At 42.5% G+C, this 26233-nt stretch overlaps 1 protein-coding gene across 2 annotated transcripts in view; it reads left to right on the top strand.

Annotated features, from left to right (window-relative positions):
• Positions 1-26233, top strand: part of LOC126187681 (ubiquitin-related modifier 1) — a 57329-nt gene that overhangs the window by 17613 nt on the left and 13483 nt on the right. For both annotated transcript variants that reach the window (XM_049928916.1, XM_049928915.1), the window contains exon 2: positions 7233-7303. In XM_049928916.1, the coding sequence (XP_049784873.1) occupies positions 7233-7303 (71 nt within the window). The remainder of the gene's footprint in view (positions 1-7232; positions 7304-26233) is intronic.

Raw genomic sequence — 26233 nt, 5'->3', positions numbered from 1 at the left:
CGCTCCTGACGATATCCTTGTCTCTGATGAACACTTGCTGTCAAGGATAATATAATGGATTCTATTACTTAAGAAATCTTCGAGCCACTTACATATCTGTGAATTTATTTCGTATACCTGTACCTTTATTAATAGCTTGCAGTGGGGGACTGTGTAAAATGCATTCTGGAAGTCTAGAAGTATGAGATCTGCCTGTTGCCCTTCATCCATAGTTTGCAGTATATCATATGAGAAAAGGGCAAGCTGAGTTTCGCATGAGCTATGTTTTCTAAATGTATGCTGATTCGTGGACGTAAAGCTTCTCTGTCTCAAGAAATGTTATTATATTCAAACTGAGAATATGTTTCAGGATTCTGCAACCAACCAATGTTAGGGATATTAGTCTGAAATTTTGTGGATCTGTTCTAACCTTTTTATTTACTGGAGTTACCTGCACTTCTTTCCAGTCACTTGGGACTTTGTTTTGGACGAGAGATTCATGATAAATGCAGGCTAGGTAAGGAGCTAATGCCATAGACTACTCTTTGTAAAACTGATTTGGGATTTCAAATCTGTCAGTTGCGTCTCTACGCCAGGGATGCTTATTGCTATGTTGTCCATTTGGGAGTCTGCCTGAAGCGTCAAATCAGCTGCTGCACCAGACTGTTAAATCAGGAACAAATGGAAGCCTTAGACCTGCTTAGTGATTTTTACATAGGACCATAATTTTCTTGGGTTCTCTGTCAGATTTTTTGCTAAGGTGTGTGATGGTGGTGGTTGGTGCATGCTTCATGCAAAGATCTTTTCACAGATGCACGAGTCTCTAGTAACCTTTGCTTGTTGTCATTTGTGCACTTTCTTTTGAACCGAGACTGCAACAGCCTCTGCTTCCTCAGCTTTTTCCAATTTCATTATTAAACCATGGCGGATCTTTCCCATTCTTTGTCCACTTACTAGGCACATAACTCTCCAGACCAATATTTACAGTCCGCTTAAACTTTGCCCATAATTCCACTATATCCATCTTACTGGAACTAAGTTATGCCAATTCAGTGTCTAAGTGAGATGCTAACAACTACTTATCTGCTCACCTAGTAGAAATGCTCTCCTAGTCTCCTTGACTGATTTATTACCTTTTTTAACCATAATTGCTATAATGACATAATGATCACTAATTCCTGTTTGCATATTAACCTTTCTGATAAGATCTGGCCTATTTGTAGCTAAAAGGTCTGTGGGCTGCCGAGCTTGTTGCTCAAGACATTTTTCAGAAAACATATTCAGAAGTATTTTGCATGACTGTTTGTCTGTACTTCGCACAGTGAATACTTAGACATCCCAGTCTATACTTGGTAGGTTAAGGTCACCTCCAACTAGTATTACGTGATCTGGGTATTTATGCATAACAGACAGTAGACTTTCTTTGAATGATTATAGAACTGTGACAGCAGAACCGGATGACTGGTAAAAATATCCAACAATGTTCTTGTTTTACCGACACCTATTATACTTCACTGTCACACTCAACTTTGACCTCAGTAGAGACAATATTTTTGTGAACTGGAAGGAGCACTCCCTGTCCAGTGGCCTCTAATCTGCCTTTCCAATATATGTTCCATGACTTGCTAAATATCTCAGAGCTTTCTGCTTTGGGTTTCAGCCAACTCTTGATCCTACATATAACGTGAGTACGAGAACTTTCCTGGAGGACAGTAAATTCGTGAACTTTATTACAAATACTTTAACAGTTTACTGATAAAATTTGGGGACTTGAAGTGTCTGTACTCTGAATGCAATCTGACTTCCCTTGCTGCATATTGCCTGACGAGTGTTCATCAGAGCTTCTCAAAATACTGCCTAGCCGAAAAAACCTTCATTGGCACTTCACAAGTACTCTGCTACCTGAATAGTTACTTCCTTTGTGTATTACATCCCTGACCTATTCAGGGGGATTCTACAAATCCCCACATAACACAGGTTAGAAATCTGCAGCCAAGACCGTCACAGAATCAACAAAGCCTTTGTTGGAGACCTTCCACTCGGCCTCAAACCAAAGAACCCCAATCAACTCTGGGAACAGTGCTGCAAATTGTGAGCTCTGCTTGCACCCAACTCATGAGGCCAGCAGTCTTCATCACCTCCACCAGCCGTTTGTGCAAACCCATGTGACAGGAGTCATTGCTGCCAGTGTGAGCCACAAAATGCAGATGACTGCACCCTGCACGCTCAATAGCCACAGGCGAGGCCACTTCACATCTTGGATAAGGCCCCCCCCCTCCTCCCTCCCTCCCTCCGGCAGACATACTGAGTGCACATTGCTTTCTTTTCAGCCCTCAACATTCTCTGCATAAGGAGCTCCATAATGCGCATAATGTTAGAGCTCTCGATAACTAGTAAACCCCTCCCCGTGTGCCTGCTTGGACTTTGCTGAGGGAGTGGCCACCTGTCCATTCACATTGGCCACATTGGCCATCCATATTGAGAGATGCAAACATGTTAGCACACTCCACTCACCCTGTGGTGAGGGCAGATAAACCATGATGGGCAACACTGTGAGGTGCCTCAGAAGCAGAGCCCTTGCGCAAAACAAGTGGCACCTGAGGTGTCCCACATGACGAGCCAGATTCTCCGCCACTGCTACACCCTGAGGCAGCAGCCTGAAGGTGACGGACTGTAGCCAAAAGCGCATTCAGCTGTCTGCGAACTGTGACCAGCTCCTCCTGCATCCACGCACAGCATGCGCACGTCCTAACCATCCTCGCAAGACTAACTGAAGAAGTAAACTATAAAAGGAGACAACGTCCTATGCTCCAGATGTGCCACCAATGGATGCTGACATGTTAATAAGCTATGAAGCTGGCTGCTCAGTGAACAGCTATTGAGCTACAGGCTAAATGAATTCATCCTTGCAAAAAGCGAGGTTGAACTCTTATACAGAGAAGTACACGAAATTTAATAAATGTACTATGACAAAAACACAGAAAAAGATAAACACTTAACTTGCTGCTCTGTAGATGTATATCAGCTGAGAGCTGGAGCCTGACTGACTAGCTTACCAAATGTATTGTCTATTACCTTTCGTAATAGTCAATTTTTCATTTTTGTAATAAATGGTTTCTGTAAAATTGCGTGAGGAAGACTGCAGAGCTCAAAACAAATGAACAGCTCCTGCGCTACAGACTGAATGAATTGACACTTACAAAACTGTGAGATTAATCCTAATCCTCTTTAAAAAAATACACACATAATTTACTAAATAGGTTCCGAGGAAAACAGAGAAAAAGATAAACATTTAACTTGCTGATTTGTAGATATATATCAGCCAAGAGCTGTGGCCTGATGTCTGGTGTAATAATGCACCAAGACCATTAGAGGAATGATGGGCACATCACCATGAAGCTGCCATACGAAGCTAAACCTTTCGTTATAGTAAATTTTTTTGTAATAAGTGGTTTTTGTAAAATCGCGTGAAGTGCGCATGATGTTTTACTCATAATGGGGCTGCTGCACATTGACTAGCAAGCTAACCAGCATTCTCTGTGTGCACCTGTAGGAGCATATAGTTCACTGGACAGTGTGATGAATCAGCACCCAGACTACCAGCTTTCTTTCCAGACCCTGGCTTAGAGACAGGATGAAAGAAAAACCTCACTGATAAAATGGCTCCCATACTACAGCAGAACATCAGTGGGTTCAGGACACATGTGAAGGAGCTGCAACTACAGTGCAGGAGTTTCCCCTGTTCTCATGTTTACAAGAAACCCATTTTAAGCTTACTGCCATCCATTGGGCATGATGCTGTACCCTCCACCACAAGGGTGACATGACAGGGGCAAGCCGAGGGAGGATAGCTGTGTTTCTTCACGATACATACCACTCTTCTGCACTATCCTTGGTCATTGAGCTGCAAACATTTGCAGTTGAAGGTCATATCGGTCAGAGGATCGCCATGTGGTCACTGTATTTGCCTCCACAAGAAGCAATAGATTCTTACGCTCTCACAGATCTTACCAAGTCCCCGTACTTTTTGTCCTTTTGTGAGACTTAAATGCCCATAATGTGTTATGAGGCTTCCAGTCTTCTTGCCCCAGGGGTCAAGCATTAGAGAGCCTTATGATATCTTGAAACGGGCAATCCAACTCATTTTGACTGTGCTACTGGGCTATCCCCAGCCTTAGATATCTCTTTCTGCTCCTCAGCAGTTGCAGATTCTGCTGAGTGGGAGGTTACTGTTGATCTTCATTCCAGTGACGACTTCTTACTGTGGATCCACCTAACAGATGGAGCAGTACTGAAAAGTAAACCACCTAAATGGATGATCAGCAGACATAACTAGACTCTGTTTAGCCAACTGACTGTGTTTGAACACTGAGGCAGCTGAATGAACTACATCACTTGAGTGATCCACCATGCTGCCGACTTATCCATCCCAAAGTCCTTATGTAATCTTAGAAGGCAGCCTGTACCTTAGTGAATTGAGGAATGGCACTCTGCAGTTGGGGTCAGGTGTTAAGCTCTGTGACGGTTTAAGTTCCGCACAACTGTAGAAAACCTTAGAGCTCTTCAAATAGCTAGAACCAGGGCCTGACACATAATCAATAAGAGCAAGAGAAGCTCATGGCAAAGAGTTCCTGGGCTCTATCAGTCACACCACTTGTTTTGTGGAAGTATAGAGGCCATCAGAAGGATTTCTGGTAAATGCATTTATGTATGTATTGCAGCGGTTCTGAACCAGGGATGTCTCCAAATAACACCATAAGACATCGTCCAGACAGTGGCAGTGCGTTTTGCAATGAATACTGACACTGCCAAGCACGATCCAGCACTGTGCTGCTACTGTGCAACGTGGAACTTCAAATTCACCAATTCTTTGTCCTATAATTGCTCTTTCTCCATGTGGGAGTTGTATTGAGCACTGTCTGTGGCTTGTGATACTGTGTGCAGTTACAACCAAATCCGATGCAGCAGGCTGCAAAACTTGCAATCAGCCACAATGGAAATACTCATAGTGTGTTTTAATTTGACGGTGGACAAGTTCTCAGTTGGTCAGGTGAGGCACTTTTGATACCTCTCTTCAAACCAGAAAAGCAGAAAATGCGTCCCAGTGGTTTCCTGGGTGTCACCTTAACACACTGTGTAGGAAAGTCCTTGGAGCGAATTCAGCATCGGTTCAGGAGACAGCAGTCAACTGTTGACTACCTGACCCTGGTGGAGGTGGCTATCCAGCAGTATTATATTGGCATATTTTAAGTGTCACCCTCTTTGCCATTGCCATTAACAGTATGACATGAATGGTGAGGAGTCTTGTGGCCAATTCTGCAGTTCTATCCCTCCTCCAAAACCACAACAGTTACTCCATTACTTACAACTTACAGTGAAGAGGCCGGAGGAGTGAGTTGCAAAGACGAGTATTACAGTTTCTGCAGATAAATAAATGTGTGTGTTTGTGTTTGTCTGTGTGTTTGTGTGTGTTTTATTTTTATCGTTGTCATTGTATTTTTAATTTACTTGACTTGCATACAAGGCATACCATTCTATACTTTAAAGACATGGCGAAGTTTCTGGGCCACATTTTTGATTCCAAACTGTTGTGGTTACCATAACTAAATGACAAAGGGGAAGAACACAGAAGGTACTGGGTATCTTAAAGTGCCTTAGCCTCAGGACAGGATGAGTATGCTGCAGTATTTTTAGGGCTTTTATGAGACTGCAGCTAGACCATGGATGCACAGTGTATGAATCAACAAGCTGTTCATGCCTGAAGATTAATGACACTAATCACCTTGAGGAGATCAGGCTGGCCACGAATGATAATGGGACCAGTCCCATACACAGTCACTATGATGAGCCTGGGGAACCACCACTCACCATCTGGCCGCAGCTCCTCATTGTGTCAAGCATGTAAGGTCCTCACTGCTCTTATTTCACCAGCATACCGTACTGTTGCTCATGAGACTTTGTAACACCTCCAATTGTCCACGAGCAACTAGGCTGTTTGGGATTTGCGTGAAACACTTGCTGGAGTAATTTGGTATGGGGCAAGTACAAACTCAAATCCAGGTTTTTAACTGATTATCCCACTGGTTACAGTAGAGGCTCAAATTAATTTTAGATTTAAAATGGTACTGGAGAGGTTGCACTCCTCCATCTCATACAATATTTTGTGATGTTTTTAATGAGCACCACAAGTGCATAGCTGTATTATCAGATGGATATAAACAGATGACTCTGTCCTCATGATCCAGTTACTCAAGACTTCACTGTTTTCAGTGTGGAGGATGGAATCTTTCTCTCTCATCTTTGTGTAAGGACACAGCCGTATGATGAAGGAGTGGTGCTTGTGGCGTGCAGGTCACAAGAGCACAGTGGCTCATTTGCCAACAGATTTTCACAATATTTTTACTGACAATGAGTCAAACATAGTATGTGTTTTACGATTTTTTGAACTGTCCGAATTGTTCCCTCAAATTTTAATGGGAAGTTTCTAAAATGTTATCAGTGTGGTTGGCTCATTCATGGTTTTTGTAAGTGATCACCCAGCCACATATTCTGTGTCCTTATTTTCATTTGCCTCTTGTTTTAGATGTATTTTAGTTGAAAATTTATTTTAGTGTGATTGTGCAATTCACCATGGGTGAGATTTGGAGAGGGTGAGTGGAATTTTACATCAGATTGCTTCAAACTAATTTTAGCACATTGTTGGCGTTTCACCTACATTCGTTTCTCCTAATTGTCTTAATGGTTCAGGTAACCTTGCCATTGGGTACCTCCCAATCACACACACACACACACACACACACACACACACACACACGGGAACTATCTAATTCATTTTACCAAAACTTTTTGCATTATTTGCTGTGATTTGTTACCATGCAGTAACATCGTTACCCAAAATCATATTATCAATATACTTATTCTTAAACACCAACTCTGTTGTATTCAATTTTTGGGATTCAAAAGACTTTCAAACACTGATGTGTTTATTCCAGCAACTGTCAGCCTATGTGCCCAACTGCAGTGCATTTACAAGCCTTAAATCTCCATCTGACCATCCTGATTTAGATTTTATTACGTTTTATTAAATTGTTTAATGTGCATTAATCAAAATAATTAAATGTTACTGTGTTAGCTATACCAGTTTACATTGCTTATGTTAATCTGTACATTCTTAAATAATGTGGGTAGTGCTTGCATCAGAATTATGCTTGTCACCGTTCCTTATCTAATTTCATTGTTACTTCTTTTTGTAGTGGAGGAGCAGAGCTGCTGTTTGACAAAGTGAAGAAACATACACTGGAGTTGCCCCATACTGATAAGACATGTAAGTGAAATTTCATGAAAGAGTTCACAAATTGAGTTTTCACTTTTGCCATTTGATATGTATGAGTAAGGCTGTTCACTGAGTGGTTGATTTTACACAGCAGATATCATGGTGGTACAGTGATGGCATAAATATGTGAAAATTACAAGTGTAAAATAATTGCAATGTCTTAATTTGTGAGAACTGTAGCACCTTGAGGGTAGGATGCAATGGTGGTTGGTGCCAAAGTCAGGTCATAACCAGGAGTTCAATGGAGAGCCATTCAGGAGTATGGGTATGCCATCTCATAGGTAGATGCCTGTCTGATCCCTGAAGGTGGTATTAAAATAGGGTCGCAACATTAAAACACTTATTGTCAATAAAATATGACAGTTGAGATATATAATAATAATAATATGAAAAGGAAAGAGGCTACTCACCATGTAGCAGAAACGCTGAGTCACAGATAGGCACAACAAAAAGACTGTCACAAATAAGCTTTCGGCCTCATCAAAAATAGACGACAGACACACACGCACAAATGCAACACACGCATATAACTGCACTCTCTGGTAGCTGAAGCCACACTGCGAACAGCAGCTCAAGCAGCCAGCAGTGGCAGTGCATGATGGGAGTGGCAACTGGGTGGGGGTAAGGAGGAGGCTGGGGCAGGGAGGGGAAGGGATAGTATGGTAGGGCTGAGGGACAGTGAAGTGTTGCTGGTGACCGTGCAGGGATGCAATGGAGAGAGGGTTGGGCAGCTAGGTGCTAGCCCTCACCAACATAGTCCTGCAAAACCATATCAGTCAGGCCCAAACCTCCATGCAGTACCTTCTCTCCATCTGCAAAATTCTCCTGCTATGCAATCTCAAATTCCTGGAACCCATAACTAGAGCAACATGCTCAACACCACCTCAAAAAACTCTCCACCCTGCTCACTTCGTACTCCCACTTTGTAATACCACTGTCCACCACCTCTACAATAACCTCAAAACCTCCTCCACACCCCCTCATAGCTGACAAACCCTGTCTTGCAGGGCTACTACATTTACCCCACCCTCCAAAACTCCCTCCCACCACCACACAAAATGCAGAAGCTAAACAGACCTCAAACACAGTCATGAACCTTTTCTATAAAGCCATAGCCCCCCAGAAATATCAGTCCTTTAAAAGGCCTCACCTTTTGCCCCACTCGGCAAATTCAGTCGTGCAGGACTTGTTAAAGACCTCTCCTTCTCCTGGTCCCTACAGTGGAAACACTTTTTTGCCACCAACCCTACCAATCAGACTCAACCAAAGACCAATGTTGAACACTGCCTGACTCAGTTCACTCCTCCATCCATCTGTGATCCAGCCCCACTGCCCCCATATCACCTCATTAACTTTTCAGAATTTCTTAACCTCGAACCTTGCCTGACCATTATTCCCTAAATCCCTCAACATGCAAACTAACCCTACATCCTCAGAAAGAACCATAGCCATCTAAAAACTTATCCTGACCTTCTAATACTATCTGTGGACAAAGGCTCCACCACTGTTGTTTTGAACTGCAAAGATTACCTGGCAGAAGGACTCTGCCAATTGTCAGATACGTCCACCTACAAACCTTGCCACTGTGACTCCATATCAGAAACCCAGCAGGATCTCCAGCCACTCCTCAAGTCCTCAAGCCCATCCCAGAACCTCTCCCTGGAGTCTATCTCTCTGCTCACCTCTCTACCAGCCCCCCCCCCCCTCTACTTGCTCCAATGAACCTAACCACCCATGATGCCCCCCCCCCCCCCCCTCCCCGAGAGAATCTCTGCTCTCGTAGACCAACCCCTTCAACCTATTACCCTCCTATAGAAAAGATACCAGCCATTTCCTCCATTGACTCTACGCAGTTCGTGTCCCTTTACCACACTGCGCCCTGCTCGTCACTGTTGGTGCCACCTCTGTTTACACTAACACCTCTAATGCCCATGGCCTTACCTCTATTGAACACTACCTTTCCCAACGTCCGACGGATTCCAAACCAGCAACCTCCTTCCTAGTTGCCATATCCAACTATATCCGCACCCACAATCACTTATATGAAGGCATTACCTACAAACAATCCCAGGGTACGGCTGTGGGCACCTGCATGGCACTATCATATGCCAACCTATTCATCAGTCATCTAGAGGAATCCTTCCTACGCACCCAGAATTCTAAACCCCTCACCTGGTTCAGATTCATTGATGTCATCTTTGTGATCTGGATTGAGTGTGTGGACATCCTCACCACATTCCTCCAGAACCTGTGGTGGTGTGCTCCCTGCCGCCGTTGGATAAGCAGCTGCCAGCAGCAAGTCGTATACTCTTAGCTCACTTATTTGTTACATAGTTTAATTCTTAATTTCTTTGCGTGTTTTTGGTACTTGCATTGTTTAATTCATAAATTTCGGGCGTATTATAGTATTTGAGAGTTGTGGCGTCGCGTTGTAGTACCTGAATAGTGTAAAATCGTGTAGTCTCCTTCCTCCGCCGAGCAGTGTGTCAGCAGTGTGCAAGTAGCAGCATTACTGCATTTACTAGGCAATCTTGTATTTTAATAACAGTTTAAATTTTGTGACGATTTGTTTGTGCTCTCTGTAGATTAGTTCAGACGTTCTTTGCACAACAGTTGTTAGCATGGATAGGGACTGCAACTGCTGTGTTCGGATGCAGGCTGAGTTGGCATCCCTTCACTCCCAGCTTCAGGCAGTGTTGGCTTCGGTCACACAGCTTGAGGCTGTTGCCAATGGGCATCACTGTGGGGGTCCGGATCGGGGTTTGTTGGGGACGGCCAGCTCGTCCCACGCATCCCCTGATCGGACTGCGACTGTGGCTGCCCGGGATACTGCCCACATTGAGGCTGATCCCTCGCCTGTGGTAGAGTGGGAGGTCTTCTCGAGGTGTGGCAGGGGGCGAAAGATATTCCGGAGGGCTGAACGGAAGGCCTCTCCAGTTTGTCTGACGAACTGGTTTCAGGCTCTGTCTCAGGCTGATACTGATCTTTGGCCGGACATGGCTGCTTGTCCTGTTCCAGAGGTTGCCCCTCAGTCTGCAAGATCCGGGCGGTCGCAGAGGGTGGGCTTACTGAGTTGGGAGCTCCAACGTCAGGCGCGTAATGGGGCCCCTTAGGGATATGGCAGCAAGAGAGGGGAAGAAAACCAATGTGCACTCAGTGTGCATACCGGGGGGAGTCATTCCAGATGTGGAAAGGGTCCTTCCGGATGCCCTGAAGGGTACAGGGTGCACCCATCTGCAGGTGGTCGCTCATGTCGGCACCAATGATTTGTGTCGCTATGGATTGGAGGAAATCCTCTCTGGCTTCTGGCGGCTAGCTGATTTGGTGAAACCGCCAGTCTCGCTAGCGGGATGAAAGCAGAGCTCACCATCTGCACCACTCCTTCATCATACGGCTGTGTCCTTACACAAAGATGAGAGAGAAAGATTCCATCCTGTCAATGTTGGAAAGAGGTACGCCACAGCTGCATTGTTGACTTTATCAGATGCAGCTTATTGTCTGTCACTTCCAGGCACTCTTCTTCCCGCTGACTGATGACACTGTACCTTAACAGCAAGGCGATAGTGTGGACAGGGACGGCACACTGAACTACCCGAGGATCGCAACATGCATCCTTGGTTACTACGTCTGCCTACACATGTGCCCAGGCATCCAGGACTGACTGCGGACCTTTGGTACAGAGCTGAGTGGAGGGTCTGAATCAGAGGCTGAGACGGTTCTGCGACCGTGTGGGCTGCAGATTCCTCGACTTGCGCCATAAGGTGGTGGGGTTTCAGGTTCCGCTGGATGAGTCAGGAGTCCACTGCACACAGCAAGCGGCTACACGGGTAGCAGGGGTTGTGTGGCGTGGACTGGGCGGTTTTTTAGGTTAGATGGCCTCGGGCAAGTACAGAAAGGGCAACAGCCTCAAAGGGTGCGGGGCAAAGTCAGGACATGCGGGGACCAAGCAGCAATCGGTATTGTAATTGTAAACTGTCGAAGCTGCATTGGTAAAGTACCGGAACTTCAAGCATTGATAGAAAGCACCAAAGCTGAAATCGTTATAGGTACAGAAAGCTGGCTGAAGCCTGAGTTAAATTCTGCCGAAATTTTTACGAAGGCACAGACGGTGTTTAGAAAGGATAAATTGCATGCAACGGGTGGTGGCGTGTTTGTTGCTGTTAGTAGTAGTTTATCCTGTAGTAAAGTAGAAGTGCATAGTTCCTGTGAATTATTATGGGTGGAGGTTACACTCAACAACCGAGCTAGGTTAATATTTGGCTCCTTTTACCGACCTCCCGACTCAGCAGCATTAGTGGCAGAACAACTGAGAGAAAATTTGGAATACATTTCACATAAATTTTCTCAGCATGTTATAGTCTTAGGTGGAGATTTCAATTTACCAGATGTAGACTGGGACATTCAGATGTTTAGGACTGGTGGTAGGGACAGAGCATCGAGTGACATTATACTGAGTGCACTATTCGAAAATTACCTCGAACAATTAAACAGAGAACCGACTCGTGAAGATAACATCTTGGACCTGCTGATAACAAACAGACCCGAACTTTTCGACTCTGTAAGTGCAGAACACAGGGAATCAGTGATCATAAGGCCGTTGCAGCATCCCTGAATATGGAAGTTAATAGGAATATAAAAAAAGGGAGGAAGGTTTATCTGTTTAGCAAGAGTAATAGAAGGCAGATTTCAGACTACCTAACAGATCAAAACGAAAATTTCTGTTCCGACACTGACAATGCTGAGTGTTTATGGAAAAAGTTCAAGGCAATCGTAAAATGTGTTTTAGACAGGTACGTGCCGAGTAAAACTGTGAGGGACAGAAAAAACCCACCGTGGTTCAACAACAAAGTTAGGAAACTACTGCCAAAGCAAAGAGAGCTTCACTCCAAGTTTAAACGCAGCCAAAACCTCTCAGACAAACAGAAGCTAAACGATGTCAAAGTTAGCGTAAGGAGGGCTATGCGTGAAGCGTTCAGTGAATTCGAAAGTAAAATTCTATGTACCGACTTGGCAGAAAATCCTAGGAAGTTCTGGTCTTACGTTAAATCAGTAAGTGGCTCGAAACAGCGTATCCAAACACTCTGGGATGATGATGGCATTGAAACAGAGGATGACACATGTAAAGCTGAAATACTAAACACCTTTTTCCAAAGCTGTTTCACAGAGGAAGACCGCACTGCAGTTCCTTCTCTAAATCCTCGCACAAACGAAAAAATGGCTGACATCAAAATAAGTGTCCAAGGAATAGAAAAGCAACTGGAATCACTCAAAAGAGGAAAGTCCACTGGACCTGACGGGATACCAATTCGATTCTACACAGAGTACGTGAAAGAACTTGCCCCCCCTTCTAACAGCCGTGTACCGCAAGTCTTTAGAGGAATGGAAGGTTCCAAATGATTGGAAAAAAGCACAGGTAGTCCCAGTCTTCAAGAAGGGTCATCGAGCAGATGCGCAAAACTATAGACCTATATCTCTTACGTTGATCTGTTGTAGAATTTTAGAACATGTTTTTTGCTCGAGTATCATGTCGTTTTTGGAAGCCCAGTATCTACTCTGTAGGAATCAACATGGATTCCGGAAACAGCGATTGTATGAGATCCAAATCGCTTTATTTGTTCATGAGACCCAGAAAATATTAGATACAGGCTCCCAGGTAGATGCTATTTTCCTTGACTTCCGGAAGGCGTTTGATACAGTTCCGCACTGTTGCCTGATAAACAAAGTAAGAGCCTATGGAATATCAGACCAGCTGTGTGGCTGGATTTAAGAGTTTTTAGCAAACAGAACGCAGGAGCTTGTAATCAATGGAGAGACGTCTACAGATGTTAAAGTAACCTCTGGCGTGCCACAGGGGAGTGTTATGGGACCATTGCTTTTCACAATATATATAAATGACCTAGTAGATAGTGTCGGAAGTTCCATGCGGCTTTTCGGGGATTATGCTGTAGTATACAGAGAAGTTGCAGCATTAGAAAATTGTAGTGAAATGCAGGAAGATCTGCAGCGGATAGGCACTTGGTGCAGGGAGTGGCAACTGACCCTTAACATAGACAAATGTAATGTATTGCGAATACATAGAAAGAAGGATCCTTTATTGTATGATTATATGATAGCGGAACAAACACTGGTAGCAGTTACTTCTGTAAAATATCTGGGAGTATGCGGAACGATTTGAAGTGGAATGATCATATATAATTAATTGTTGGTAAGGCGGGTACCAGGTTGAGATTCATTGGGAGAAATGTAGTCCATCAACAAAGGAGGTGGCTTACAAAACACTCGTTCGACCTATACTTGAGTATTGCTCATCAGTGTGGGATCCATACCAGATCGGCTTGACGGAGGAGGTAGAGAAGATCCAAAGAAGAGCAGCGCGTTTCGTCACAGGGTTATTTGGTAACCGTGATAGCGTCACGGAGATGTTTAGCAAACTCAAGTGGCAGACTCTGCAAGAGAGGCGCTCTGCATCGCGGTGTAGCTTGCTCGCCAGGTTTCGAGATGGTGCGTTTCTGGATGAGGTATCGAATATATTGCTTCCCGCTACTTGTACCTCCCGAGGAGATCACGAATGTAAAATTAGAGAGGCTTTCAGACAGTCATTCTTCCCGTGAACCATACGCGACTGGAACAGAAAAGGGAGGTAATGACAGTGGCATGTAAAGTGCCCTCCACCACAGACCGTTGGGTGGCTTGCGGAGTATAAATGTAGATGTAGAACCTCAACAATCCGCCATTTGCTACACCTGGTCCTACTGAACACAAGAAGCTGCCTTCCTAGATGTTGACCTCCACCTCAAATATGGCTACATATCAAACCTATTAACTCCACTTTGACAGCCGTCACCTGTTCCATATCAAGAAGTCCCTTTCATACAGCCTAGCCACCTCTGTTCATTGCATCTGCAGTGAAAAACAGTCCCTCTCAAAAAATACCGAGGGTCTCACTGGAGCCTTCACAGACCGTAATTATCCTCTCAAAAGCAAATGTTCCATGCCTTATCTTTCCAGTCTCTCGCCACCTTCCAAAGTTTCACCGACTGGCCACAGAGGAGCATTCCTCTCATAGCTCAGTACGACCCACGGCAGGAGCAACTGAATTACATTTTCCTCCAGGGTTTCGACTACCTCTCGTCATTCCCTGAAATGAATAATATCCTGCCCACTATCCCAGCCATCCCTTCCACAGGGTTTCTATTGTCCACCGAACTTACACAATATACTTGTCTATCTGTACACACCACCTGCTCTCAACTCCTTACCTCATGGCTTATATCCCTGTAATGGATGTAAACCTGTCCCATACATCCCTCTCTCCAGTCTGGTCACAAACATCACCTATCCCATCAAAGGTAGGGCTATAGGGCTACCTGAGACACCAGTCATGTGATCTACAAACTAAGCTGCCTTGTATGTGGGCATGACAACCAACAAGCCGTCTGTCCGCATGAATGGCCACCGTCAGACTGTGGCCATAAAAGTGGGCCATCTTGTTGCTGAGCATGCTGCCCAACATGACATCTTTCATTTCAGTGACTGCTTTACAGTCTGTGCCATATGGATCCTTCCCACCAACAGCACCTTTTCTGAATTGCACAAGTGGGAACTCTCCCTGCAATATATCCTATGTTCCTGTAACCCTCCTGGCCTCAACCTTCGTTAAAATTGTCCTTACCCATCCAGCCCCTTCCCTGTTCCCATTCCAGCACCAGGCAGCCCTCATTCCACCATCACACCCAGTCTTTTTACTTGTCTCCTTTTCCGCAACCCCCCCCCCTCCCCCCTCTCTTTCCTCTCCACTGCCCACCACCTAACCTCCCGAGTGCACCTAGCTTCCCTACCCTCTCTTCAACTTGTCCCTGTGTGCTCCCCAGCAGCACTTCACTGTCCACCACCCGTACCCTACTATCCCCCCCCCCCCAGTTCCTTACTCCCACTAGTTGCTACTCCGCAGGCCGGGTGGCCGAGCGGTTCTAGGCGCTACAGTCTGGAACTGCATGACTGCTATGGTCGCAGGGTGGAATCCTGCCTCAGGCATGGATGTGTGTGATGTCCTTAGGTTAGTTAGGTTTAAGTAGTTCTAAGTTCTAGGGGACTGATGACCTCAGAAGTTAAGTCCCATAGTGCTCAGAGCCATTTTTTAGTTGCTACTTCCATCATGCACTACTGCTGCTGCTCGCAGTGTGGCTCCAGCTGCCAGAGAGTGCAGTTATATGTGTATGAGAGTTGCATTTGTGTGTGTGTGTGTGTGTGTGTGTGTGTGTGTGTGTGTGTGTGTGTGAGTTAGTGACAGTCTGTTTGTTATGCCTATCTGTGACTCAGCATCTCCGGTGTAAGGTGAGTAGCAACTTTCCTTTTCATATTATTGTTACAGTCATCCTGGATTTTCCATTGTTTGACAGTTGAGATATGGACATTCAGTGAGTGCAGAAGTGCAGGCTGCAAGCGACCACCCGGTATGTGCTAACCAGGGTGTGGTTCACAGCCACAGTGGCAGTGGCTGAGTTGATGGTGTGCACCAGTGTTGTCACAAGGACATTGCCCCATGAAATTAGTACATGGTGGCATCTGCGTTGTTCCGGGCAACTGACAGCTTCCTAGAGAAGGAAGGGCACCAATGACTCCATTGTTCTCTGCACACATGCAAGAGATCTGCCAGTTCTGCTCGGAGTATGTTAATTTGTGCAGAGACACGTGTAGCATCCAGTGGCATCGAAGCCTGCCACAGGAATAGAGATGGGTGGCAGCTGTGACGTGTCTGCATGACGACGGATGATGATCTGCACCCAGGCCCTGCATCCAGAAGGCCTGCTGGATGGTGATGGTCACTGCTCCACATCAGTCTTGATTCACTTGGTGTTGTGGCTCACAGCATCCAAGTCATTCCAGACAGGACCAAGTGGATCTCATGTGTTCTGGTACAGTGAGGTGGCAATGACTTCATTTGTTGTTTATCTCATCTGGCCAGCCCTGTGGGTTGCTTCAGAATTTTACACTTTTACCTGTCAGACACGCTTTCTGCCATGTCAGTATACTGTGTAGCTACTCTTGTGTCTGACTTAAGCTTTCTTGTTACACTTTGCACAGTCAGTATTGTGATGATAGCTCTCCGTCGCCTCGATGTCATTCTGCTATGTTGATGGCTTGGATGCCCAGCTCATTCAGGGTGTAGTAATAGCTTCTGTGTTCACTGCTGCACCATCAGCGGTCCTTTCTTTCTGGAATTATGCCAGGCTATGTGCCCCTTCTGTTCTTTGTCTTTCGTTGCTAGGGAAGGTCTCTGAAATGTTTCTGGCTGCACCAAGTGTACCATTCTGTTATGCAACAGAATGTACATGTCATTTCCAATTAGGGACATCTGTGCACTCCTGCCCTTTATTAGGTGATGTATTTATAAAAAGCTTCTTTAAGTTGTGAAGTCTCAGCAAATCTCTTTCGGTAGAACATCGAGCTGTCTATAACTGTAGCACACATTTGTTGGTTAATGTTAATTGTCATCGCATTCATAATTATTTGTGTGGCTATTTTTAACATTCATGTACCATTTTGTTCCATATAAGGAAGTATCACCTTTTTGTCCTCTTAACACCTTACTTTTGATTTCTGAATGATGTTAATAATCTTTTTGTTTCCAAATGTGTGTGTGTGTGTGTGTGTGTGTGTGTGTGTGTGTGTGTAGTTCTGGTACACACTAAAATCCCCACATCAAAAGATCATAGCACGCTGATAGAGTAGTCGTGTCCACTTTACCAATGTGCTGTGCCATTTTGTATTGACTCCAGCATTGGTGTAGGGAATTCAGTGTGTACCAGACGAGGACTGCTGACAAGTAGATCGGAAGCCTACCAAAATAGAAAAGTGAGCAGTTATTTGAAACTTCCTGGCAGATTAGAACTATATGCTGGACTGGGACTCAAACCCAGAACTTTTGGGTTTTGCAAACAAATGCTCTGCTGATGTTTAGAGTAGTCGATGAAGGAAAATTAGGGGAAAAATTCATGTAGTTGCAATGTTTTGTACATTGGCGGGAGGGAGTGCCAGGAACAACATACTAAAAATCTCACTGGCGAGGTGTGAGGGAGAGGGTGGGGGATGTTGAAAGGTCCCTTTTTTTTATTTTTAGTGAATAACTTGAAATTCCCAGTATAAAATTAAACTACATTACATTTCCTACAAAAAGTACTGTATTCATTTTTTTTCTCTATGACTAATAGTTTCTGCATTGCGAGGGATGAAAAAAATTGCAGCTTATTAAAAAAGATGATGTAATAGTGTATAATAATGTTTATTGTTAAATGAAATGGGTCAAGAACAAATATTAAATATATGTACCATCATTAATTGCAGTAAAACTGTATTAAGGAAGATACTGTGTTCTGGGTGTATAGCAGGATCTTTTTTTCGGGGAGGGGGCCGGGGGGGAGGGAAATGTGCAAGGAAGATGCATTAGGAAAGGAAGGTTAAACTGAAGAGCGAGCAGGTGATTCCCCTCTCTCTATATCGCAATAAGTTATGAGGAACAGCTGCAAGGTATTTCACAAAATTATACTGCCCCTTCGCCTTTTAAATCTCTGGTGACATGTAAGCTGGGAGCCTACTAAAAAAGAAAAGTGTGTAAGGATTTGAAACTTCCTGGAAGATTAGAACTATTTGCTGGACTGGGACTCTAACCCAGCATCTGGGTGTCATTTTCCACAAAATGTGTCAACACTACTTGGAATACAGATATGAGTTACTAGTAATACTAGCACAAGAAACAGCATATGTACAGAATTTATGTAAATCTATGCACACTGTTCTACACTCCTATAGGGGAGAGCAATTCTTAGTCATCTTGTACAGTGCTTATAGCATTCTTCCAAGAAAGGTAACATCTCCCACTATGAGTGGTGCTTGCTGGAAAGTTTACAGCCAGCATTTCCTGTTCAATGTTCTTATGTGACTAGACGAAATAACTTCACTGAGCTCAAACAATCGAAAATCCAGGATGGAATGTAACAATATTATGAAAAAGAAAGTTGCTACTCACTATATAGCGGAGATGCTAAGTCGCAGATAGGCACAACAAAAAGACAGTCACAAGTAAAGCTTTTGGCCATTAAGGCTTTTCTCAACAATAGTTCACTCACTTAAAAAAAAAAAAAAAAAAAAAAACACACACACACACACACACACACACACACACACACAACTCACTGAGCTCATGTTTATATAGTTGAGTAATTTTCAGTTTATTAAGTGAATACTTATTTGCAGTTGTTAAGTGAACAGTTACAGTATTTACTCGAATCTAAGCCGCACTTTTTTTCCGGATTTTGTAATCCAAAAAACCGCCTGCGGCTTAGAATCGAGTGCAAAGCGGAAGTTCTGAAAAAGGTTGGTAGGTGCCGCCACAACTAACTTCTGTCGTCGAATATATGTAGCGCTTCGCAGGCACAAAGATAAATACTGGCACCAGAACCTTTGCGTCAGTAAATAAATTTATAAAAAAGGTGGAAGACGAGCTTTTTTTCTCCGCCCTGAGTTTCGACCACTGCATTTTCACACATTATCCAACGAAGTAAATACAAATTCCGTATTGTTCATCTTCGAATGTAGCAGCATTTCAATGCACTACGAAAATCCGACTGGCAAGACTGTTTGGGATGTTTGTCAAAATGGCCAACTCTGTGTTCTGAATTTTTTCCTACCTGTGAGAAGAGTTGGTTGCTAATAGGAACTTTTATAAATTGTGAATCACATGCAGTATTCTCTTCACCATAATAATAATAACGAATATAAACATTTTGCCATGTATTCTTTCGTGTTTGCTGCTATCTCAGTTAAATCCTGTCTGCCTAATAAACTACGAAACTAGAGTGATACAACAGCAAACGCGGAAGAATATACATATCATGTCATGTTTATATTCGTATTATTCTTATGCCGAATAGTGATACAGTCAGAAATGAAGCACGGCAATTGATTAGATTTTTAAATCTAAGATGACTCTAATTTCTGTGCAGAATGTAATGTACTAAAGAGGCGTCTGCAAAGATTTTCAAACGGAGAAAAATTTTCGCTAAACTTTCGTTCAGAACATCTTCTATCATACACAGTCTATTATTTGGTTCTTGTTGATCATTATTAAAGAAAGCGGCAGTGTAAGTAGCAACAAATAGCAGTCTCTTGCCATTGTTTGGCTAATGAGACGATTCCTCTCTTTTTTTAAAAAAAATGTAAGCGGCGGTAGCGCGCACAAAAGCAAGCCATGACGCGAGCGGCGACAGGTCGTAAACACTCATTATCAGAATGCGACAAACAATGCATGACACAGTACAGTAATGCATTTTCAGCTTTGAGTGATGTAAACACCTATAATAAAGAGAACGGCACTTACCAGATCAAAGAAAAAATAAGCAATCAATTCAAACCAGACGAAGCACGTGAAAAAGGAAGGGTACCCGTATAAATACGGACGGAGCGCCTGACGCATAGCAACGGCTACCTGGTAAAGCTTAACTGCTAAGCTTACGACTCGAACCAAACTACTATAGCTGTATCGTCATTCATTCGACCTAAATTGTGTCTCATATTACAATGGACCAACTTTGTTTCGATTTAGAGGTGCGGGCTGAAACTTTTCTCTCCTCTTGAATTTCGAGTCCCAGATTTCTGGTGCGGCTTAGATTCGGGAAAATTTTTTTCCCCTCGATTTTGAATCTCATTTTTCATGTGCGGCTTAGATTTGAGCGCGGCTTAAATTCGAGTAAATACGGTATGTAGAAATCTCAACAGCAGGAGCTGTTGTGTACGCCACTGAAGAGCCTATCCCAGGTTTCATTGTCTCCGTTAGCAGTGGCTGGAATACTTTTCATAATGTGAGGGGTATCAAATGCATCTGCCCAACCTCAGCTCTTTGAAATTCTGATGAGACGCAGAGGCTCCCCCTGCAACAGCAATAGGTCATCAAGGTGTTAGGGAATGTAAGACATTTCAACAAAAGTCAGGCAATGCTTTACAGCACATACACTTATACATTATTAGTCCCATTCCATCAGGCACATTCCCACCTACTTTGCATTATGTACTGGTGATGTGCCAGCAATTCCTTTATGCAAGAGATTTATATAGTCTATCACTTACACAATGGCGAGAGAAGTGCAGTAACTTTGTGGTATACATTAATTCACCACCAACTGCCTACAAGATGGCTACACAGCCTTACAACACACTGTCAATATAGACAGCAAGAAGTTGCAACATTTATGATTCCAATCCCTTTTCCACCAACACTACATAGGTCACTTACAGTATAAACTTCCAAACTAAACACTTCTCAGGTGTTGGTTATGGGAACATATTTTACACAAAAGCTCAATTAACAACTGAAGATAAGTACTCACTTAATAATTCCATTATATAAATAGAGATCGATTAAGTTATCTTGTCCACTCATGTAAGAGAACTGGATGGGAATTGCTGAGGAGCTATAGTCTGTCTGTAAACTGAAAAGTTAGCAGTGCTGACAGTGTTGGAAGCCACCTTTCCTGGGAGAAGGCCATATAGAATGACTGAGAATCAATTTTCACTCTAGCAGTGTTTAACAGTTTGCAGAGATTTAAGTAGAATCTGCCCATGTGTTGGTATTATTACTAACTCATGTCTGTATTCCATATAGTGTTAATGCACTTCACAAAAAATAAACACCCCCAGGATGTGTCTGCACACTGCATTGCCATTCATTAATAAGCTGAACTGAGGTAAAGTTCAGTACAACTTTGTGAAACACTCTGTAATTGTTTGTTGTGACATAATGGATTAGGGAGAGGGGACTCACCTGCTTGCTCTTCAGATTGCAGTCCTACAATGTAGGGAAGTGCTTGACCACTAACTGGCAACCTGCCTTCCCTCACATGGTAACACCCCCCCCCCACCCCCCCTCCACATATTTTCAGCCTGTCCCATCACCAGAACACATTTACTCCCTTAATGTGGTTCTACTGCACTTAGATGTGGTGCACACATTTAATATTTGTTCTTGGTCCACTTCATTTAACAATAATCATATTCAAATACTATTTTTAGCAATCAGTGATATTTTCATCAACTGCAATATGGAAACTATTAGCCATAGAAAAAAGTGATAAGGATCCTCTTTATAGTGAAAAAATGATTAGGATTCTCTTTATAGGAATTTAATGTTGTTTAATTTTGTACCAGGAATCATTTTTGCTAGAATCTGCGGTTTTCGAGTTATTTAAGGAAAGCATAAAAACATGTCCTTTAATCCCTGCCTTCCCACCCACCCATTGCTCACACCCCACCAAAAAGGACTTCCAGTAAGTTGTTCATGGCCCTCCCTCATACCACTGTAAAAAAAGTTTTGAGTACACACATTTTTTACCCAAATTGGCCTTCTTTGGACTTTGTTGATTGGAATCTTTCCAGGGGAGAGGTACTGTGGAAGTGGAGATGTGAAGGTGGGCCAAGTGCTGTGCCTGAAGAGCTGAGTTGGAAGAACATTTTCCCACAAAAGATAAAGGTTCCAAATTTGACTCCTTGTTCAGAAGAAAGTTTTAATCTGCCAAGAAGTTTCAGATGAAAAATTTTGTAACTGTTTTTTTGAGATGATAATTAAAACCACATGAGTCCCTTCCAATGATCCAGAAAATAACTGAATAAATAACTGAAGCTTTAGAATTTTATAGCCCCATGATACAGCCACATCAATGGAATTAAAACTGAAATTTCATAATTTGAGAACCTATTGTTCCTTCTTCATGGCGCTATAGAAATAAAAACAGAAAAATTACGGTAATATGTTTATACAGAAGAGAGAGACCCAGAAAACACCAGTTATTAGTTATTAGATTGCTTCATTCCAATTGATCCGTAGTGAGGAGGTCCTCCAGGATGTGGAACACATCAGACATGATTATATCCTAAATTAAAAATATGTCAGTCTTCCTGTCATTGAAATCTGAGGCAATCATAAGCCTGGCTCTCCCATCAGAATTTCAAAGTTAGAATGTTCATCAAACTTCATGGACAGTCCATGGTAGATTAGTAAAATAAGATAACAGTATGTTACACTTACAGGTTAGCTCTTGGATGTCACTCCATCCAGAGCAGCTACATTTGTGTTGCAGGAGCCCAAAGATGTTAATGGAATGTTTAGAAATCCATCTTTATTCTCACATTTAGCTCATTTGTTTCTAATATGTTTTACACACACACACACACACACACACACACACACACACACACACACACACACACACACGCAGAGAGAGAGAGAGAGAGAGAGAGAGAGAGAGAGAGAGAGAGAGAGAGAGAGAGTCTAAAATCTATCTTTTGTTATCTTTTCATGTTTAGTAGTGGAGCTGCAGTAACTGTAGTAGTTCTCTAGTAGAGGTGGGCCAAACGGTTATTCTGGAGTAACCGTTATCACAGTTCCAGTTATTCTTTGATAACCGTTATCGTTAACGGTTATTAATAACTGCCAAGTTATTTTTCGCTAGCGAATACCGATAACTCAGACAGTTAAATAACGACATAGTTGGAATCCATCAGTTTAGTTATCAGTATAACTGCGAGTAGTGTGAAATAGCAGGAATGTCGTATGAATTGCGTCATAACCTCAGCTTATTAACTCCGGGTACATTTTAGTTGATGTTAGAACGATTATTAGTGTTTCAGATTATATGTTTGTAGGTTATCGGTCGCTATTAGAAATATTATCTTCGCAGCTGCGTACGTGGAACTTTGCCAAAGCACTGTTTAAGTAAAATGTTAACAACGTGCGTTTTTAAGTATGAAGTAATATGTAAACTGATTACTGTAGGTTAAATTCGAAGCTTAATTTCTTGTGCTGCTCACATAATAGAATAAAGTGTACAGCCTTGTAATACAACAAAAAATATGCGTAATGTGACAGATTCGTTTACTCTTGTGCTGTAAAAGCTAGTCCTATTGGGGAAAGTGTGAGTACTCTAATCCAAGTTTTATGTCAGATTTGGAAACTGCTCGATTTCTCCAGCGACAGCATGTTTGTAACATATGAAGACATGCAGATCGAAAAGGTTGACAGTGTTACATTTCTGGGACTACAACTCGATAATAAATTCAGTTGGGAAGGGAATACCACATTTTTTCATTCTATTATTTCATAAGGGAGCATATTCTGTGGTAACTTATCAAACGTAGCAAAAGTTTTTCGCATGTAAAAGCGTGTAATAAAAATTGTTTGTGATGTCAATTCAAGAACATCATGTAGGAACCTGTTCAAGGAACTTTGTATTCTAACTACTGCTTCCTAGTATATTTATTCCTTAATGAAATTTGTTACAAGTATTTCCAACCAATAGCTTAATACATAATATCAGTACTAGAAATGGGAACAGCAATCTACATAAAGACCTAAAATCACTTACCTTGGTCCAAAAGGAGTCCAATATTCAGGAACATGCATTTTCAATAAACTGCCAGCAAGTCAGCAACCTTTAAAAACTTGGTTTCAGATAAAGCACGGTTTACAGTGTGTTTGAAAGACTATTTGATACAGAAGTGTCTGATTCCACCCGTCATCAATATGCCGGAAATAGCTATTTTAAGTGTGTCTATGACGTTACTACATACACATGGCAACAAACACGAAGATACATATAAATAATACAGTAACATTTCCCACCAAAAATACAATCAAACCAACGGGACAACTACGGGAAGTTGGGGGTTTTAGAGTGAGGACAAGCTAGTAAAAAAAAACACACCATGATCCCAAAACACAAAATGAAGAACAAAAAGAAAAAAAATACAGCATTCTGCTACACCAACAAAAATCTGCAGGAAACGGACACTTCCCTTGAACAATATAGGTCAACCATAGGTGACCATACCAAAACACCAATACCCACAACTAAAAGTACGAAAATTGGAATCGGACATTTTCCTTGACCTACATAGGTCAACCTCAGATGACGATACTAAAACATCAGCACATACAACTATGAAAATGGCAATCAGTCATTTCCGGTGACCTATATAGGTCCACCACAGCTACTGATGCCAAAAAACCAACACCTACAACTGCGAAAAATAAAACCACAATCCCAAAAGTCCACAAATCAATCATCCCTACATAAATTAAATCACATTCAATACTTCATAAATACTCAAAACATCACAGCTAGAAAAAAAAAAATAATAATTACCACCAGCAAATTCCGGCACTGCAACCTAGATCGATACACAGAAAAACCAACTCATAAACACCGTGCCGTAATGACATTCACACACCACAGCACCTTTACGTCGAAGCAGACGGGTGGAATCAGACGCTTCCATTGACCGCTCCTTCTACTCTGTAGATGCATGTCGTAACAGAGACTGATAGACCAACTTAGGTAAAAATTCTGCTATATTTCAGTTTTGACAGCACTTGGTATTCTGTGATCGGATATTCTGTGTATGATAAATTTATTGAAAGTGCGTATCTGTGTTTTATTCTGACAGTGTATCAATTCTGTAAATATTAGCAGTCACTGTGATATATTCACATATTTTGACAATCTCCTGACAAATGATGAGGATAATAATTATTATATTCCACTGTATTATGTTATACGTTCTGATGTGTTATTTGTCATTCGCGACGGCCAGCGGCTATTTCCGAAGAAGTACGTAAATATTTGTTCGCTCCAGTAACTATCATCTCTGTAATATCACCGGTGTCTAAGACTGGAATCACTGTATCAGGAACACGGACACACAGTTATTCCGTTACCAACTTCCAGGTTACTTGTAATGGTAGTCCGATAACTGTCGGAGAGCGAGAACTGTGAGCCAATAACGATAACTGCCAGAGGAAAATACCTATCTCTGACAGTTATTTCCATAGTCGCTCGAATTCCTTATGGTACCTCTCTTTATACAACCTGTCCAAGCTAAATTGACATATGAGGCGATGGCTTAAGGGAACGACCGTACTTGTTAATGCCTGTACTGCAGCTCCTATCAGCCACCGCTCGGACATTAATCTTATTTAATTGTTTGTGCTAAAAGTAACGAAGGCGCACGATATAGTACACAGTTCTTATCAACAGATGCGCGCAGTCTCACAGTTATTCCCATGGCCTATAGAACGCCTTCCAAATGGTCTATCTTCTCCTTAGTTCCTAGCCAGTTCTCCGATGAGTTGACGGGAAAGCGTAGTACGATCTTCGGTCAACAGATGGCGCGAGGCACTGTTGACATTAGACAGTTATTGAAATAACTGCCTGTATCAGAGGAACGGGTATCGCAGTAACCGTTAGTTTTCAGTAACCGGTTATTGCTATCAGTTACGTTATTTTTTGCCACCTCTATTCTCTAGTATGAGGGCTGCTTTTGAAGTTTTACAAAACAATGTTTCTGAAACTATTGCCGTTTAAAATTTGTACTCTTTTTACAGGCATTTGAACCAATTCTCAAAAAATTTCTTCCACTATGATGTAGGTACTTCAAAAACATGATTTAGAAGTATTCAGCAATTCAGCAGCTTCTTGGGATGATAAAAATAAATGTCCGTGCGTTCTTGAATGGCATAAGGGAACAAAAAGAAGTTGGGGCAATAAATCAGATAAATAAGGGCAATGAGACAGGATTCCAATGTTTTTGTCTCTCAAGTAACCAATTGTTTGATGTCCTTTCTGACAGCTTACATTGGCATGGTGAAGACCATCACATTTTTGTTATTTTTCCTTATTTCATTAATGACATGGGGCAAATAACTTTTGTATAAAATGCAGCTTTCTATGTTCTTCGATCTTCTAAAGGAATGATCATTACAAATCCAATGTCATCAAAGGAACAAAGATCATTTTCTCTGTCATGAATCACAAATGAAACACTTTTGTAGGTTTTGCTTCATCTCTCAATATCCAAACAGTCAATTGCTGTATA

This window comes from Schistocerca cancellata, chromosome 5 (assembly GCF_023864275.1).
Source record: "Schistocerca cancellata isolate TAMUIC-IGC-003103 chromosome 5, iqSchCanc2.1, whole genome shotgun sequence".
Lineage (NCBI taxonomy): Eukaryota > Metazoa > Arthropoda > Insecta > Orthoptera > Acrididae > Schistocerca > Schistocerca cancellata.
Note: the sequence above shows the minus strand (reverse complement) of the source record. Positions and strands in the feature narration are given on the sequence as shown.